The sequence below is a fragment of the Vidua macroura genome, chromosome 16 (assembly GCF_024509145.1).
Source record: "Vidua macroura isolate BioBank_ID:100142 chromosome 16, ASM2450914v1, whole genome shotgun sequence".
In the NCBI taxonomy this organism is placed as follows: Eukaryota; Metazoa; Chordata; class Aves; order Passeriformes; family Viduidae; genus Vidua; species Vidua macroura.
In genome coordinates, this window is record NC_071586.1 from 14513087 (window position 1) to 14531620 (window position 18534).

General features: G+C 54.1%; 2 protein-coding genes across 2 annotated transcripts; one reads left to right on the forward strand and one right to left on the reverse strand.

Annotated features, from left to right (window-relative positions):
* Positions 1-151: 151 nt before the first annotated feature.
* LOC128815574 (skin secretory protein xP2-like) lies at positions 152-1051 on the reverse strand. Its single transcript, XM_053992391.1, has one exon. The coding sequence runs from the start codon at positions 1049-1051 to the stop codon at positions 152-154; it is 900 nt and encodes a 299-aa protein (XP_053848366.1).
* On the forward strand, positions 487-17720 carry ALKBH5 (alkB homolog 5, RNA demethylase). The gene is made up of 5 exons (XM_053992175.1): positions 487-768; positions 952-1771; positions 7714-7794; positions 11982-12137; positions 13745-17720. Exons 2-5 carry the CDS (start codon positions 1050-1052, stop codon positions 13926-13928), a joined length of 1143 nt encoding a protein of 380 aa, XP_053848150.1. The 5' UTR covers positions 487-768; positions 952-1049; the 3' UTR covers positions 13929-17720.
* Positions 17721-18534: the final 814 nt, after the last annotated feature.

An 18534-nucleotide genomic window follows, 5' to 3' on the forward strand; every position in this document is an offset into this window, starting at 1 on the left:
ATGCTGCCCCTCGTGTCTGATTCCCCGTCGATCACCATGTGTTTCCTACTCCCGTGCCTCAGTTTCCCCCACCGGTCTCTTTCCCCATCCCGGTGCTTCAGTTTCCCCTCTATCCCGCCCGTGCCTCAGTTTCCCCGTGCCCCCCCTCCCTTCAGTCACTCCCGCCCGCCTGTCGCGCTCGTCGCGCCCGCCAGGGGGCGCCGGCGCCGCGCGCCCGCCGCCACCTCCGCGCCCCCTCCCTCCCCGCCGCCGCCGCCGCGCGCGCGCGCGCGCGCGCTCCGACCGCCCAATCAGCCGCCGGCCCGCGGCGCTCGCGGCCGCCTCCCGGCCAATCAGCGCCGCGCGGGGCGGGGCTGCCGCTGCCGGTTAACGGCGCCGGTGGGCGGGCGGGCGCGCGCGGGGGGGGGGGGGGGGGCGGGGCCGGGTCGCGCGCCTCTGTCCGTACGCGCGCGAGAGGGGCGGGGCCGGGGGCGGTGGCGGCGCGTGCGCGGCGGGGCGGGGCGCGGGGCGGCCCCGCGGCGATCCGGGATGTCGGGCCGGCTCCTGGTGACGTAGCGGGAAGGGCCGCGCCAGACCCCCCGCCCGCCGCTGTCCCCCGGCACGGCACGGGACCCCCCCCACCTCCTCCGGTTGTCCCCCGCCATGGGCAGAGCCGCGGCGGTGGGAACGGGCAGGGCGTCCGGGTCCGCCGCTGGGAATGTGCCAGGCCCTGCCGCCGCGTGAGCACCGGCACCGGCAACGTTGTCCGCGCCCGCCCCGGGCCAAGCCGTGAGTGTGGCGTCCGCTGGGCCGCCCCTGCCCCGGGAGGGAGGGAGGGGGCGGGAGCTCTGCCCGCCGGGAGCGGGGTCCCATCTCCCGAGGAGCGGGGTGGGGGGGAGCGGGAGAGGGTCTGGTGCGGTACCGGGGTCCCGTCCTCACCTCCCCGTCCCGCGGGGCTCTCTCTCCCGGCAGGGCGGCGGGTGCCATGAGCAGCAGCTGCGCGTCCCCCGCCGCCGCCCGCCGCCGCCTGCAGCGCCGGGATCGATAGAGGCGGGGGCTGCGGACGCGCCATGGCCGGCAGCGGCTACACGGACCTGCGGGAGAAGCTCAAGTCCATGATGCCCTACCGGGACGGCCACAAAGGCGGCGGCGGCGGCGGCCTCCCGCGGGAGCCCCCCGAGCCGCCGTACGACCGCAAGCGGCGGCACCAGGAGGACTCCGGCTCCGAGCCCAGCGACTACGAGGAGCAGAAGGAGGAGGAGGAAGCTCGGAAAGTGAAGAGCGGCATCCGCCAGCTTCGCCTCTTCAGCGCCGAGGAGTGCGCCAAGATCGAGGCGCGCATCGAGGACGTGGTGTCCCGGGCGGAGAAGGGGCTCTACAAGGAGCACACGGTGGACCGGGCGCCGCTGCGGAACAAGTATTTTTTCGGGGAAGGCTACACCTACGGGTCTCAGCTGCAGCGGCGAGGCCCCGGCCAGGAGCGCCTGTACCCGCGGGGGGAGGTGGACGCCATCCCCGAGTGGGTGCACGACCTGGTGATCAGGAAGCTGGTGGAGCACCGGGTGATCCCCGAGGGCTTTGTGAACAGTGCCGTCATCAACGACTACCAGCCGGGGGGCTGCATTGTCTCCCACGTGGACCCCATCCATATCTTCGAGAGGCCCATCGTCTCCGTGTCCTTCTTCAGCGACTCGGCGCTCTGCTTCGGGTGTAAATTCCAGTTCAAGCCCATCAGGGTCTCGGAGCCCGTTCTCTTCCTGCCCGTGAAGAGGGGGAGCGTCACGGTGCTCAGGTAACTCGCCCGCGTTGCCGAGGCTCCGCTAACGAGCCGGGGCCCGGTTGTGTAACGCGGATCACGAGGCGCACGGATGCGCGCCCCGACGGCGCCTCGGGCTCCGTCTCCCTCGCCTCTAGGTGCTCTGGTGGAAGAGGGGTGAAGCAGGGATTTTGGGGAGGGGAGGCGTCCTGCCGTCCTTGTGGGTGAGGATTTGGGTGGGTGCCCTCTCCACGGGGTTTGAGGCGAACGCTGGTGGGAGCGTGCTAGCAGAGCTGAGCTAGCCACTGAGTCCCCGTAAATGGTTAAAATAACTCGTTGAGACACAAAATGGATCCTTTGCCCAAGAGTGGTCAGAGCGGAGCAGCTGGTAGGGACGGGGCTCCTGGGTCTATTCTTAGCTCGGCCGGTGCTTCTCTGACCTGACCTTAATCGTGGAGAGAAGGTGTGAATGGCCTCGTCTTCCCAGTCTGTGAACTGGGAATGCTGAGCCCTCCCCTGCCCGGTGGCGATGGGGAGACCAGAGTGCAGAGCCCCGCGTGATTGTCACTTGGAAGTGCAGCGGGGTCACGGGCACAGGAAGGGACTTTATGTGTGTTGAGGAAGAGCCGTGGAAGGTGGAATGACCTGCCCAAGGTCACGCAGTTGGCCGGCAGTAAAGCTGGGATTGGCACCGGGAAATGCCTGCTTCCTAATCCCGCTGCCTCCCGGTACGGGCTGGGAGGGGGAGCAGGCAGGTAAGGGGACAGGTAGGGCTGGAGCATAGGGATTCTGCTGCTGTCCAGCTCCTGGGGAGGGCAGCTCAAAGCCTGGCACTGGGGCTGCCGGTCCCTTGTGTCCCTGAAGGTCAGAGTGCTCCCTGCCAGGAGCAGGGATCACCAGGACTCTGCCAGCAGTGCTACCAGCTCTGTCCTCATTTGGGGGGTAGTTTTTTTGGACTGGTGAAGGTCCAGGCCGGTTTTCCGGGCTCCCAGGCCGTAATACAATCCCTTGCTTTGGCTTGTAAATTGATCGCTGCAGGGTTCGGGAAGGAATTTTTCCCCCCACAAACACACGGCCTCCTTGACTGGTGCATCAATAATAAATGCTGAGATCTCACGTCGCTTTTATCTCGGAAAAGCTGCACAAACATTAACTAATCCTTGCCGTACCCCGGTGTTAGGTAACTTGTGTGGATTAGCCAGGGATGAGGGAGGCTGCAGAGGGAGTTGGGAATGGTTCTGAGGACATTTTCTCGTTCTCTCGTGGTTTGACAGGGCTCGGGGGGCAGAGGTCAGGGTGATTTTATGAAATGGGACCCAAGGGGACCCATCCTGCTCTGTATCTTTTTACTGCAGAGCAAGCTCCATCCCCAGGGAGGGACTGCTGGCTGTGAGGCAGCTGCTCTGCTCCCTGACTTCTCTAAGATACCAGGAGAGAAACTTTCTACCCTAATTTTCCTGCTGCTGATGCGAGCCCCTCTGCTGTCTTTCCTCGTCAGGCCTGGATAAATAGCTGTCCTTCCTTTTACAGCCAGAGGCCTTCTTTTTTAAGGACAGTGAGAGTTTTATCCTGCTTGGAAGCATTCTGGCAGAGCTGCTAATGCAGGGTCAGCCTCAAGTCTTGCAGTCAAAGCCTCTTGAAAAACTCTGGAGGAGGATCTGCAGTGGAGGATGCTGGGAGGAAGGAGAGATGCTTTCTCTTCTCCAGGACCAGAGAATGATGTTTTCTTATTCCAGACCCTTGCTCTTCCTTCAGAACTGCTGGGAAGAGGCTGCTGGCTCAGGGCTCATGGAATTGGAGAGAGGTGTCTCCCAGGGGTGTTTGGGTTGTTGGCCAGTGTCACTCAGGTGCTCACTCAGTTTGTTCATGTGGCTGAAGCAATCCTACAAACCAGATGAAGACATCTGAGATATCTTTTCCCTCCAAATCCAAGGGCTGCTTTCTGACCCACCCACTGCAGCTTGATCAGGGTCAGATGTTCTGCCTTCCAGCAAGTAATAGACTTTAAAACAGGGATTATTTAAAATTTGGTCCAGCAGTTAGCAGGTACTTTACACTCACTTAGGAGAGATTCTGCCAAAGTGACTGTTCTGTGTTGATAGGATCCTGTCTGGAATCAATTCCTTGCCTCACAGCAGCTCTCCTGGTCTCCCATCTAGCCCCAGCAATCAGGAGGAGCAGGAGAGGTGCAGACCGTGCTCAGGGGTGTGTCACCAAACCCAGCCCTTGGTCATGACTAAGTCAACTCCCCAAACTTGGCGTTTTCTCCTCTGGGTAAACAGCTGCCGGAGGCAGTTGCCCTGGAGATGGGGAACGGGCACAGATAGAGGTGGCATGCCTGTAATGTCTGGGATTCAAATCCTGCTGGGTCAGTGGCTGCTCCAGGCCTGCTGCCCTTCCAGGGAAGCCGTGTGTGTTTGGGGGCTGTGTGGAAGTCCTGAGGATCTAAAGGAAGGTGTTGAATCCCTCTCTTTGACCCCACAGCACTCTCACACTGGCCCCAGATTGCCCCTGTCCCGTTCCTGCTCCTAATTTCACAGCTGCTGACCCAGTAAGGATTTTGCAGAGTTTCCCTCCCTTGACTTTGTTTGCCTGCCCTGAAGCTGCATGTGGTGTTTGCCAACACTGAACCTGCCTCAGACTCCTTGGAAAGTGTTCAGACCTCAAATGACAGGTGAGGTGGAACAAGATTCACGTGGCTGGGCTGTGCCACTCTGCCAGGAGGCAAAGGCTGAGCCACCCCATGACCTGCTAATGAGCCCTTCCCTCTTCCAGCAAGGCCCTTTCTCCTCTCCTTTCACATCTGCAGGGAAGATTTGCTCTTGTAACTTTTATGATCTAGAAGATGACCTCCTCCAGTCCCCTCTCGTCCTGCAGCCCTGGGAATCAGGTGCTCCTGCAGGTTTGTCCCAGTGGCAGCCAGGCCAGGAGGAAGCGTCAGCTCAGTGTGTCCTGTGACCCATCAGCTCCCTGGGAGGGGCTGCTGACCTCACCACGTTTGTGGGTTTTTCTTATTTTAACAACAATTTGGTGAGCATCAATCGATAGAAGCAGTGAGGGGGAGACGGAGGAATTTGCCTTTTCATCTGGGGAACGTGTGCTTTGAGAATGCTTGGGCTGGGAAAAAGGAAGGGAACAGGGGATGTGTGGAGCCACCCGGGATGGGGGGGTTCCAGGTGGATCCCTGCCCTGCAGCTGCTGTCATAGGAAGCCAATCTCAGCACTGAAACTGCCAGGTATGTTGTCTGAGCATTGGAAAGAGTGCAGCTGGAGGAAGGAAAGGCACAGGTAACATTTCCCAAGTTCCCAGAGCTTGTGCCATACGGGCTTCCCTCCCGCAGCTGGAGAGTGCTCCAGGTCGTCTCCTGGCTGTTTGTAACGGCAGGGGAGTGCTGTGATGTGTGTCCCTCCTGTTGTCTCGAGGTGTGCCTGATGGAAGCATAATCAGGGCAGGTTGGAGTCGCTGGAGGATGAACCTCCTTCCTTCCCAGCTGGAGGAATCTCTCTGCAGCTGTCTGCTCCAAAATAGCCTGATCCCTCAGAACAGGCTGTTGGTGCAGAGGAAGTTCCACGTGTGCCAGTGGTGATGAGGCAGAGATTTGTTCAAGCTTTTCTTGTTAGAGTCTGTAGAACTTCAAGGCTGCCTTTCTGGTGATGTTTGCACAAAAATATCCACTTTTATCTCTGTGTGAATCAATTCTGGCTCAGCAGCAGCTCTTCCGGATGGAAAAAGACTCAGGGAAGAGTTGGGGGTGTAAGGTTTGACAGGTTAGTTTGGAATTGGGGTCTGGTTTTGGGGGTAGTGTGTGGAAAACATCAGCACTTCCCCATATTCTTCTGGAAAAAGCTCTGGGATGGACATGTCACACTTGAGTGTTCTCGTGGGCAGGAATTCATGATTTTCATTTCCAGGTTGTTTTGAGTTTCTTCTCTGGGCAAGAAATCTGTGCATAGACCCTTGATATCATTATGGGTGTTTTCCTTCAGGGTCTGCCCCTTCACCCATCCTCAGGGCATGCAAAGCTGGGTAGTGGGTGAGAAGTTCATGCTGGCACGAGGCAGCACGAGTATGGCAACCAAATAATCCTTTTCTTTCATTTCTCTGCCCATGCAGAGGCACTCCATCACTATATATGATATAGTGCAGAGTTTCCCACACCAGTTTGGCACTGAGGCCAGACTGGTGTGTCCCCCTTATGGTCTCAGACCGGGGTGGTGGGGCAGTTGTTTGATGTTGCCCATGTGGATCTGGGACCACAAACTTCCTGGTGCCACTCTGGAAGTGATCTGGGGAAGGAGTGAAAAGAAGTGTCCAGTCTGATACCTCGTGATGGAGAGAGCAGGTCAGGAAGCAGGTCTGGAAGCAGACCCTTCCCTGGTGTTCAGGGTGCTGCTGAGGATGCTGAGCTGAATGTTAACGTGGGTGATATTCATGAATTCACTGGAGCTTGACACGGAGATTCCAGGAACATAATAGAGCATCATCACAAGCCCCTTGTCGTGTTGTGCAATGCCTGGAGCACGGTGGGGACGGACGCCACCCCTGCTTCAACTGGGCTGGCCTTAGACATTCAGCTCTCCTGGCAGAGCAGTAAATCTGTGTGTGAGGAGGTGTTTCTGGGTGAGTGGGTGGGTTATCTAACCAGATCAAGGAAACCCGGTCCTGTCCCCAGAGAGGACTTGTGTGTGTGAGCTCTGTTCTCTGCTCAGGGTGTCCTGAATAACCTGCCAGCCCCTGACCCTGGCGTGCCAGCAGTGGCATGGAAAAGCCTTGTGGGGACACTGGGCCTGGTGATTCCTGCTTCAGGCTGGGTGTGCAAGCTTGAGCAGCCTTCACCCAAGTGCCTCCCAAGGTGTTCCTGCCCTTGTTGGGTGTTTCAGGAAGCTCTGAAGATGCTCAGCTTCTCTTCTGCCCATACTCCAGAAGGCTCTCAGTGAGCTGACACTCTCCAAACGGCAGGTAGAGGGCAGGCCCCACCGCTGGGATGTGCTGGCTCACACCCTTGGAGCGACTGGGATGTGTCCCAGCGTGGTTTGTGTGTCAGAGCAGGCGTGGTGGCCGCTCTCCACGGACCCACCGTGATCTCACCTGCTCTGCTGGGCACTGGAGCCCAGCTGGAAACAGAAGCAGCCATCAGGAAATGCTCCAGTGTGTTGTGGGAAGTTGGTGGGAACTTGGCCGTGGCTCCTCTCCAGCCTGCTGAAAATGTGGAGTATCTGGAGTCATGTCACACAGTGAAACACTCCTGCTGACAACAGCTACTGCTTGAGCCTGGGCTTTTCCTCAGCCCAGGGAGCTGTTTCACCCTGTTACAGGAAGGTTTTAGAGGAGTGCAGCTTGGTTTACAGGTCTGAATTTGTAGGTTGCCCCATGAGTAGTGGGTTAAGGCTGGTGATGTTCTTGTGGTGGCTGAGGATGTGCTGTATGATGGGGAGGGTGATGAGGTGTCTGTGCTCAGGGAAAGGGGGTGAGAGGCTCAGCTCTTACCATGACTGCACCCCTCTGTGACTAAAAAACCTCCTTGATGTGTTACAAGTTTGGGTCTGGGTGTGCTGCACATCTGAGCTGTGAGAGATGGCTTTTCTCATAGGCAAGTTTGAGATGATGCTTTGGAGGAATGTGCTCATTTTTTTCCCCTGTTGCTTTCTAATTTCTTCATAAACTAATCCTCTGAATCTACAGTTCTACATTTCTACATGTTTTATTCAGAGTGCTGGAGCAGGTGGCAGTTTCCTCTGGGGTATGCTGAAAAACTGAGTCATGAAACCCCCCCCAAACCCCCTGACTGTCCTCATTCTTGCTCGATGTTCATTCCTGCCTGCAAGTCTAGCTCCTGTGTGCTGGGGGGTGGTGTTGGGAAGAGGAATTCCTGGTGGGAGTTAGGAAGTACTGGCCAAACTGAGTTGTTGAGGCTGGAAACCACTTTCTGCTTCTGCCTGGCATCTCCCTGACGGTGGCTTTTTATTTCTGTTGTCAGTGGGTATGCGGCCGACGAAATCACACACTGCATTCGACCACAGGACATCAAGGAGAGGAGAGCTGTCATCATCCTCCGAAAGTAAGTGTTGAAGCCCTCCAGACAGCAAGATAAACGTGGATGTGGTGTCATGATGCTTAAACACTTAAGAACTGCCTTGCTTGTTAATTTGCTGCCTTGATCTTACACCTTGATTAGGTGTCACTCTGACGCTCCGCTCGTGTCTTGCCGTACCCGGCAGTGGAAGTGGTTGGAACCTGTTCCTGCAGGGTTAATCACTTCTTGGCTCTGTGCAGCAGCACTTTGTTGCAATGTCTGGGGTTGCAAGACCTTCTGGTGCCCAGACTGGCTTTCTTCCCCTTGGCTGCCCAGCTCCAAACACCTAGGGTATCAAACTCTCGTGTTTTGGGCTGTGTGGTCAGGTGTCTGGTCCTGTGATACCCACGTGTGTGAGTTACCTGGATGGTCTTTTGAAGCTGGTGCTTGTGATGAAGAATGTCCTATGAAGCAGAGAAAGTTTTCTTGGTATCATGGCTTTTGTTTCCTGGGGAGAGAGGAAGACACTGGCTTTGGAGGGAGAAATAGTTCAATGCTCATTACAGAGCTTGTCCTTCGAGTCTGTGCTGGGAAGCCAAGCTCCATAAGCTGTTTTAGAAAGGGGTTTCCTGTTCTAGAAAAGCACTCTTGATGGCATTTCATCAATCAGTGCTTGTTCCTAAAGCTCTTAAGAAAATGAGAGACAAAGTAAACTAAGCCCACCCCAAAGTCCCTCGGTAAAACCTGTTCTGCCTAGAAATGTCCTCTCTTACCAGTTCCTTCTACTAGGAGACCAAAAAATGTGACTGCCACACATTGACCCCTGCTGACTCTGCCTTGGAAGGTGTTAGCAGTAATTCTACTGTCAAGAAGCATCTTTGTAAATGAAAATATACACTTTGAGTCCTGTAAACCCAGCCAGAAACGTGGGCACTGGTGGCAGGGCTGTGGTTGTGGCCCAGGCTGGCATAAGGCTCACAGGCAAGCGGTCTGGATCCAGACTGGATGAGCTTTTGGATGGCTTAGTTGATTTCAAAACAAGTCTGGCAACATTATGAGGATATGGCACAAAGCCAGTGGAGTGGAGTTGGACATCTGGTTAGAGAAACCCATGGAATGAAGGCAGGAAAAACAGCAGCCCTGAGGCGTTAGCCAAGCAAAATCAGCCCAGGCCCAGGGAGGCAGGATGAGATGTGGCAGGAGATAGAGTGGGATGAAAGGCAGGCTGTAGCCAAACCACCCCACAGCTGGGTATGGCCACGTGAGGTTTGGGGCGAGAGGTTGTGATAAGAACTTAGAGCTGTTGTGTTCGTGGTGTTGGAGCAGCCAGGGAAAAGCAGCACAAGTGCTGACAAGGAGGCATCTCCGAGTCTTGTAGCTGCTTTGGCTGGACTTTGGGAAAGAGAAGCTGTCTGTCCTAGGTTGTGGAGCAGTTTTCTGGAAAAGACAGACTCAGATAAATAAGCTAAAGCTGCCCAAACTGGTGCAGATGTCCAGTGTACCTGTTTAAACTGGCTCTGCCTCTTGCTTTCTCCAGCCTTGGTAAGCTGAGGGTGTTAGATTGTTCCAGTCAAGCCTGGCTGCCCTCCAAGTGCATCTGGGCAAGAAGGGACCTTAAACCTCACCTTGTTCCAGCCCCTGCCATGGGCAAAGACACCTTCCACTAGACCAAGTTGCTCAGAGCCCTGTCCAACCTGTGCTTCTCTGGGCAACCTGTGCCAGTGCTTCACTGCTCTATGAGTAAAGGATTTCTTTCTAATATCCAATCTAAATCTTCCCTCTTTTAGTTTAGCACTGGTCCCTCTTGTCTTATGACCATCTCCCAACATAAAAAGTTGTTCTCTGTGTTTTTTATAAGCCCCCTTTAAGTCCTGGGAGGAGCAGTGAGGTCTCCCTGGTTGTACCCAGCTGACCTGGTGCTGTCCTGCTGAAGGGACAGAGCCTGTAGCTCTGCTGGCTTTGTTTGCCCATCCACCCTGATTTTTGGGGCCTGATTTGCTTCATGTCAGAGCAGAAGTGTCTCTGCCCATCAGACAGTGAGGGGCTAACCCGACAGACAGACCAGATGAAACCACACCAGGATTTTTCTCTTGAGCAAAGCATAAACCCCCTGGTAATTATTTCTGCGTAGCTTTCGCAGCTGCGGTGAATCCGTGGCGATGTTTGCCAAAGGCTGGGCTGTGATTGCTGCCAAATAGAGCTTATTAATTGCTGCTTATCCCGGGCCAGGACGGCCACCTCCCCGTGTCCCCTGCGTGTCCCTGCGCGCGCAGCGGGGCCGCCGTGCCCTTTGCTTGCGCCGCGCTGTGGATCGCCATTCCCGATCCCCGGATCATGCGACTGTGCCTGGAACAGGGTGTTGTGCAACCAGGAAAGCAGCTACTTCCCCTGGTGGCCTGCGAGCACGAGAGCAGCCAGCGGCCTCGTAAAAGTCCTCTTCCTCTTCTTCGTGGTGAGGATCAGCCCTGAGCTTTCTGGATCAGATCAGTTGGATCGTCCCGGTTGGAGCTGGGATATTCGGCTCTGAATTCCCAGACGTTTGAGTCTGGCTCTGCTCTTGCCTCTGCTCCGAGCGTGTTTTCGCTGACAGCAGCAGGAGAGCAAAGCTGTGGGAGCTGGAGGAGCAGGGGGGGTTTGCAGGATTCTCCAGAGCAGTGTGGTTACCAAGCAGGTCATAAACACTTCAGTGCTCAGTGTTTCCTGTGTATTGGATCGCAGGGCTGCCGGGAGCCAGCAGGGTTTGGAAGTGCTTTGAGCCAGGGGAGGGGAGGAATGGTGCTCTTAATTTATGAGATGCTGGGACAGGTAACGTGGGAGGTGGATAAAGTGATTTTAGAGGCTTTTGCTGCCATTCTGCTTTCACTCTCATAAGTACAGTTTGTCCATTTGAAGGTACACTATTCTCCATTTTAGTGTCACCTCTCCTTGTACCTGGCCAGAGGAAGCATGGCTGATGTCCCCTTGCTCTTGCAGTGTATTGGGTGTTGGTTTGTTTGAACTGCAGCCCTGCAGTTGCCGTTGTATTTGAGAGGTATTTAAACCATGTCCCTTGTCACGGGCAGGATCTTCAAGGCCTTCGGTGTTCAGGCTGGACTGGGTCCAGCCCTGGAGCTGAGAACAACTCAGGATGACAGTGTGGACTAGCACAGGCTCCAGCCTGGCAGCTCCCTGTGGAAGTGTTCCTCGTTTCTGGCATGCTGGGCAAACTCAGGCTGCCATGCCCAGCTTTGCCTGTGCCAGACTGGCATCACCCTGATTAGCTGAAGAGGCTCTCCCTGATGGCAGAGAGAAGCTTGGCAACTGGATGTGTTTCCTAATGGAAGTTTAGATTGGGATTCTCCTGTGGAAACCTCCCTCAGGAGCTAAAGTGCAGCACTGGAGAGCAAGTAGTGGTTCTCCCCCTTAATTTTTGCATGGCTACAGTCCTGTGAGAGTTCTCCTTTGGGATGAGCTGTGCTTGCTCTGCAGCACAGCTGCTGGAAGGGATGTGTGGTGCAGCTTCTGTTTGCTACACCTTCTCCTGACTCGTACTTACAACTCTTTGCACCTCCTAGTCAAGCTGAGGAACACCTGACCCCGGGAGATCCGTGGGCAGGAGGGAGTTTCCAGGTGGAAGCAGTTATTACTGTTGCAGGTGATGATGCTTTTGCAGGGCATCTCCCACCCAGGTGGCTTAACTGGAGCTGTGAGTTATTGCCAAGTGATTTCATGGGATTTCACAGCTGCTCCAGCACCTCTGCTCCTTATCCCAGAGCTGGGGTTGCAGTGAGCTCAGCACCTTTTGCATTCACCTCATGACTGTGTGTCCCTAAGCCAAGGCAGGATAAAGGGCAATGGCTTCAAACTGACAAGAGAGTATGTTTAAATTAGATATAAGGAAAAAATCCTTTCCTGTGAGGGTGCTGAGGCCCTGGCACAGGTTGCCCAGAGAAGCTGTAGCTGCCCCATCCTTGAAAGTGTCCAGGACCAGGGTGGACAGGGCTTGGAGCAGGCTGGTCTAGTGGAAGGTGTTCCTGCCTGGGGCAGGGGTTTGGAAATGAGATGATCTTCAAGGTCCCTTCCAAATTAATCCATTCTGTGATTCTGTGAAGCTTCTAGTACCACAAAGCTGCTGCTTGTTGTGGCATGGGGTATTCCTGCCCCTCTTCCTGAGCTGTGTGGTTGGGGTGGAGGGTTCTGCTGTGATTCTGTAGAAACTCCTTGCAAATTCTCTTCTCTTTCAATATTTGCAGAACAAGACTAGATGCACCTCGATTGGAAACAAAATCCCTGAGTAGCTCTGTGTTGCCACCAGGTTATAACTCTGACCGCCTGTCGGGAAGCAACCGGGACCAGATCCTGAAACCAAAGCGGTCCCATCGCAAAGCAGATCCTGATGCTGCCCACAGGTAGGATCATCTCTCCTAAGAGCCATGTTTGGGATGTTGTCTGTCTGCATAGCTGAGGATCAGTGCATAGCTGAGGTCCCTGGCCTCAGAACATATTTAAAACCATTCTGATTTGCACCTGCCAGGTGCTTTCTGCAATGCCCAGATCTGTTTTATCAGAATGAGCTCTTTATACGTTCCTCCCAGACTTGTGGAGGCTGAGCTCTGGCTGTAAGCAGCTTACATTGTTTATCCTGTGAGTGGCATAATGAAGAAGCAATAGATTTGGCTGGCTTTTGATAATGCAGTCGTTCAGAACAATAGTTTCCCTGCAGCTAATCATTTTTGACCTCTATTGCCAAGCAACCTGTGCAGCTGCGTTAAACTATATTATGAAAGCAGTCCTGGGAGGGAACGTGAGGGTTTGCTATCTGGGAAAGGTTAAGGACTTCTTGGGAAGCTTCTCAGGCCTGTTTTGATTCCAGAGCTGCGTGTGTGTATTTTTGTGTGAGAAACCAGACCGTGTGGATGTTTAAGGCTGACCTTCAGAGAAGCTCCTTGCTGAGGTTTCAGACAAGCCTGAGCTGTGCAGCAAGGCTTCCCTTAAACACCTTGGTGTGAGCACACTGATGGCTGTGAGTGATAGCCAGTCTGCCAGCTGTCCTGCATATTCCAGTTGAGGATCCAGATGGCATTTTCTGCACAATGGGTACAACCCAAAAGTTGACTTTGGTCGCAGGGCTTGGCTGCCATGCAGTCCCAGCCCTGTTTGAACCCGTCCTGGAGGGAGGAGGGTGGGGATGGTTTATTTGTGAGCAGTGTTCATTCACCTGGATGCAGGCTGGAAGATGGATGAAGATCTGAAGCTGGGCTGCAGATGCAGCTTCCCTGGGAGCACGCAGAGGGCCGGTGTCCGATTAGAGGAGCGATCATGCGGGACAAATGTGCACATCCGTCAGAGCTGTTTTTCAGCCTGATGTGACCTTATCAGGCTGTGGGGGATGGCTTGCATAGGCTCCTGCAGCAGATGGGTGTGAAAAACATGTTTTTCTCTTTCTCTGGCCCCAGAGACTCCAGTATAACAGGTAATTCTCTCGGATATCATAGTGGGATCTCTCAGGAACCAGTCAGATAAAGTAAATGGTGTGTGCAGCCCACCAACCCAGTCCTGCCAGAAAGTGATCAGAGGCAGCTCTGCAGAAATAACAATTGCACTGTGTTAGTATTTGAGAGGACAAAGGATTTTGGAGCTGTGGTGTGATCCTGCACCATAAGGAGCTCAGCTCTGTGCTCTCAATTCTGCTGCAGAGACAGACCCCTCTGCCCAAGGGATTTTTCTTGGGGTCACAAGCTGCAAGTAAAAAAAAAAAAGAGGTTGACTGGAAGTGTTACTGGTGGAGGTAAAGGCCAAAGCTTGCCTTGGGAAGGGAAGGAACTGGCCCATCATAGCAAAGTTCTCAGCTCCCTTAGGGAGGTGCAGCTTGGTGATCTCTTCCTGCTCTGCCAAGTACCCAGTGCTGGGAAAGCAGTGGGGAAACAGGCAGAGCTATCACGGCAGGTTAGCTGCACATAGTGTCCGGGAGGAAGGCCTGGATCCCATCTCACTCCTGTTTTCTCCCTCTCCACAGGCCACGGATTCTAGAAATGGATAAGGAGGAGAACAGGCGTTCAGTCCTCTTACCAAAACATAGGAGACGGAGCAACTTCAGCTCTGAGAACTATTGGCGAAGGTCTTACGAGTACACAGAGGACTGTGACGAGGAGGAGGAGGATGGCAGCCCCGCCAGGAAAGTGAAAATGAGGCGACACTGATGGGATTGGCCTCCAGTCTGTGAAAACTTTCTCCTCCCTCTGGCTATCTTCCATCTAGCTTCAGTTTTGGTTTTTCCTTTCAGGCTGAAGAGTAAACAGGAAAGATTTGGTTTTATGAATGGAGGAATGCTGAGACATACATGAGGATGGAACATGTCCAGTGCACATGGTGTCCTGAGTCATGGGTCAAGCGGGCATCTCTCCTTAGGAAGCAGATAAAGTTATGCCAGGTTGTCTGTTGGGATTTCTTTTGAAAACACCAAAAAGTTTAACTGTTTCATTGCGCAAGATTCAAGAATTGTATTTTTGTTTTGGTTTTTGGTTGGTTCTTTTTTTTTTTTTTTTTTTTTTTTTTTTGCTTTAACACTTTTCCCTTTTCAAATGTTCTAAATATGATGTTTGACCCCAGGAGCTGAAATTCTGAATTCTGTGGTAGGCTCGTATTCCTTGTTTCACCAAAGGGCTCCTTGGTCTTTTTTACCTGGTGGTTGTTGGGTCTGTTTTAAGTGTGCCCTGCAGTAACTGGAAGTTTGAAGCTTTGCAGACCCCTCTTGCTGCGATCGATTTCAAAGGGTTTAGGACATTTTTGTTGCACTTTAGTGTTTTAAATGCCGTAGGTTTCCTTTCCAGACCCTTTTCCCAAGCCAGCATGGGCTCGCAGCCCTGTGTCCCCGCGCTGCCCTCTCCAAGAATGTACTAGAGCTCTGGTTTCTCAGTGCTGGTCTGACTGGGGGCTGTGGTTGAGAAGGAAGGAAACGTGGCCCAGCGTTGTCCTGAGATCCATATTGGAATCTCAGGGCTGCCAAGCGAGGGATCACACTGAGCACGTGCTGCTTCCCAGAGCTGGGGATAGCAAAGAGGAGTAGGAGACGCTGTGCTTGTGAGGGCCTGTGCCTTGGGACCCCCGAGAAGAGCCCTTCTCCACTGCCCCTTCCAGGTGGAGAGAGCCGAGTCGGTGCAGCATTCCCGGCACAGCGTCCCATCCCGAAGGACTGGCTGCACTCTGATGGAGCAGGAACAGGAGCTGCTGTGGCCTTGGGGGAGCTGAGCAGCTCTGTCCCCTCCGAGGCTGGCTCTGGGAGCAGGGACGCTGCAGGGCTCGAGTTTGGCCCCAGTTCAGTGCATCCAGCACTGAAGTTGCCTGCTTTCTCCTGGCTTATTCCTGCCTGTGTTCCTGGGGTAGTAGGGAGTGTTCTGGTTGCTACAGGAAATGCTGAGAAGAATCAGGCATTCAGCCCTGTGGAGTTATGATAGAGCATCTACCATCATCATCCTCTTCTCCCACCTGGTTTGTGTTAGCCCAGACCAAAGCCTTGGTGTTTGCAAAGTTTGGGGCCCAATGCCATATTTAGAGCTGTACTTTTAAGGAAAACTTCCTCCAGTTGATTCTTTGAACCCAAGTGTTGGCAGTTGTAAGGAGTAGTCTTTATTTTTAAATTTTTACTGCTTTGCCCTCCCTCCAATTGTAGTTTTTCTTAGTGTCGTGTCCCCCACACACTTCATGGTCTGCACGCTTGGCAATAAAAAGATGTAATATATTTTGAAAATTGTTTGCTGCTGGCTTGAGGGGCTCCTGGTCTAAAACAACCACCCAGGCATTGTTCCCTGCAGTGCTGATCGAGGACATTTGCTGACATCTGGGTCCCACTGTCCCTTTTCCTTCCCTGCTGATTTTTTTCCTCGTGTTGGGGTTCTGCTCAGGCTGGATCTTGTCACATGAGCTCAGAGGATGTTGCCATCACCTTCAGCACAGTGCTGGTTGTGGGGGTGTTGGTGAGGTCCCCAGTGCCTGTCTGATTATCCAGTGGTTTTCCTGGTGGGAGCCCCCCCTGGCTCCGTGCTGAGGCACAGCCTCCAGAGGAACGTGTCTTGTCAGTCCAGAGATGCAAAAGTTTGTGCTTCTGCTGTTTGTGAAATTGAAAATGCCATTTTCAGACCACACGTAGCGTTTGAAGCGGTGTTCCTCACCCTCCCAGCTTTCTGCCGTGAATCCAGGCCAGCTCTTGGCTACAAACCCCCTGTTTTGGGCAGCTTGGCATTCCCCTGACAGCAAAACCGCACGCAGGGAGCAGAGATCCCTCCTCCTCCTGATGGCTTTGTCTTTCTGGATCCATCCTGGCCATGGATCCAGTCACGGTGCCAGGCTCTGCTGTGGGTGCAGATGGTGACAGAGGTCACTGCCAGAGGTCCCAGCTCTCCCCTCCTGCCTCCCAGTTTTATCCCTACCTCTCCAGTATGGATGATCTACCCTGGTGTCAACTCAAAATGAAGCTGGAGCAGCCGGCCTTTCCACAGCTGCTTCCCAGAGCAGGACTTCCATGGGATGAGGTGCTGGCTCTCTCTCTGGACATGCTGATGTCTTACACCTCCAGCCTGGTCCCAGCCACCACCTCATCCCAGTCCTTGTGCAGGCTGCAAGATGCCTTTCCCAACTTGTTATGGTATCCCTGCATGTCCTGCTCAGGAGCTTTCCCCTCCTTCCCTGCTCCCATCCATGCAGTGGGTCAGAGCTGGCAGCCGTGGCTGTGGGGACAGGAGGAGCTCCTCTCCAGCCACGATCTGCTCTTGGTTTTTAACCTGACTGGTTGGGGCTTGGCACCTTGGAGAGAGAGAGGAGGATCCCTCAGGAGAGGAGTCCCCAGCGTGCAGGCAGGGCCATCTTCCCACTTGTACAGACATTTTCTATAGACACGGATGTATATGTGTAGATAACATGGTTTTTTAACTCTTTTGCACTGAACAACATCGGAGTGAAACCTGGATTCGAAACCAGAAGACATTTTTCACACGGATCCAGAGGTCTGGATCCTTCCTGTAGCCTGTCTGGTTGAAACTGTGGCTCGGAATTCTGGTTTTCACTGTTGGGCTGCACACAGGCATCAGGTCAGGCTGCAGGAGCAGGGAGTGGGGTGAGCTCGAGTTTGGAGGCAAAACTCCTCCCCTGGGCCAGGCTCATGCACAGCCCTGACCCCCTTGGTTTGTCCTGTGTGAGATTTGGTTGTGTGTGGTCCAACCTCTCCATCCACCCCACAGCGTGTCTGTGCTCAGCCCCAAACAGGGAGCTACATCCAGTGTGACAATCCATGTGCCCAGAGCAGGAGAACTGTCTTTCCTAAGGAAGGGGCAGGAAGGTGGGGTTCATCCCCGCTTTTCCACAAAGAACAGGAGGATTTGGGGTTTGTTACTCTTGCCGTATCTCAAGAAGGGTCAGTGGTGGAATTAGCCAAGCCCACGGGTCAAAACGGCTGCCAGGCTTTGAGGAGGACTCGGTGGGGGGACAGGGTCTAGACCCCCACCAGCAGCAAAGAGTCTTTTACCTGCCAAAAGTGTTCCCTTTCCCTGTTGGGAGGAGAAACATTCGGGTGAGAAATGTCTCTGCTCCTTCCCCTGCCCACACTTAGAAGTTCTGTCTGACTTTAATTTTTTTGTTTTTTAAAAGATTCTAATTTTTTTTTTTTTTTGTTACCAATAAAAATTTAAAAAAATTAAAAAAAAATTAATAAAAAAGAAAGTGGCAATATTTTTTTCTGTAAGCTTTTCCTAGGAAAAAGCGTGGTTTGTAACAAAGTTGTACAGTTCTGAAGTTTGAGATACGAGAAGTACTGTGTGAAACGCTGTAAATGGAGCAGAGATTATTTTATGTACAGTCTGACGTGGGGGAATCTTTTAATTCCAGTTGATTCTTAGGAAGAATTTGGTTCTTCACTGTCAGGGTTTGGAATTTCATGGTTTCATTATTTTTTTTTTTCTTGTATAGATTGCTGCATTAATTGAATAAAAGCAGAAAGCATCTCTCGGCCTGGCTGTGTGGTACTGGGGGCCGGGACGTGCCTCGATTTCCCCCTGGCAGGAGTGAGGTGGTTTGGAGCAGGGAATTGGTTCTAAATAAAGGGAGTCACCGGCTCCCCGGGGACAGGGTGGCCAAATGTGGTGGCAGTGCTTCCTGTGCTGTCCTAGAAAGCAGGGACGGGGATCTCTGCCTTCCTCCCCTTCCTGCCAGCACCCTGTGCTTCGGCCTCGTGCTGAGCCCCTCTTCCTCCTGGTGCCTCCCTCCTGCAGGGGGGAGATGGTGGGGTGGGTGTGAGGTGCCAGAGAGGGGATGGATGGGATCTGCTGGTCTGTGCCCTTGCTTCTTCCTCCTCTCTTCTTTCTTTCCTGCTCTTCTGCTTTCTCTCTCCTCTCTCTTCCTCTTCTCCCTCCTCCCTTCCTCTCTTCTTCACACCTCTTTATCTCTTCCTCTCCTCTTTCTCTCCTCCCCTTTTCACTGCCCCCTTCTTTCTCCCCTCTGTTTTCCTTCTTCCTCCTTTGAGTTCTTCCTCCTTTTCTCTCTCCTCAGAGCAGACCCAGCCTCCCCACCCTCAGTCCCCGGGGCTGTGCCGGCGCTTCAGGCCCCTCCATCCCTCGGTGAGCCCACAGCCCAGCACCGGGCCATCGTTTCCCCGCTCGCCCCCGGGCTGTTTTCCTCCCCAAAGCCCTGCGTCAGTCACCCCAGTGCCGCATCTCCCCGGGGCCGGCGTTAGTCAGCAGGGAGGGGAAGCCGTGCCCTGCCCGGGGTGACTCACCCCAAAACTGGGCGCAGGGCAGGCTGCTCCCCCTCCCACCTTGA

Excerpts from the sequence above, each read along its gene's own strand:
- ALKBH5 (XM_053992175.1), top strand. The coding sequence starts at position 1,050 with ATGGCCGGCAGCGGCTACACGGACCTGCGGGAGAAGCTCAAGTCCATG. Across the intron at positions 1,772-7,713 it reads GGGAGCGTCACGGTGCTCAG|TGGGTATGCGGCCGACGAAA; the intron begins GTAACTCGCCCG and ends TTCTGTTGTCAG. Across the intron at positions 7,795-11,981 it reads GCTGTCATCATCCTCCGAAA|AACAAGACTAGATGCACCTC; the intron begins GTAAGTGTTGAA and ends CAATATTTGCAG.
- LOC128815574 (XM_053992391.1), bottom strand. The coding sequence starts at position 1,051 with ATGGCGCGTCCGCAGCCCCCGCCTCTATCGATCCCGGCGCTGCAGGCG.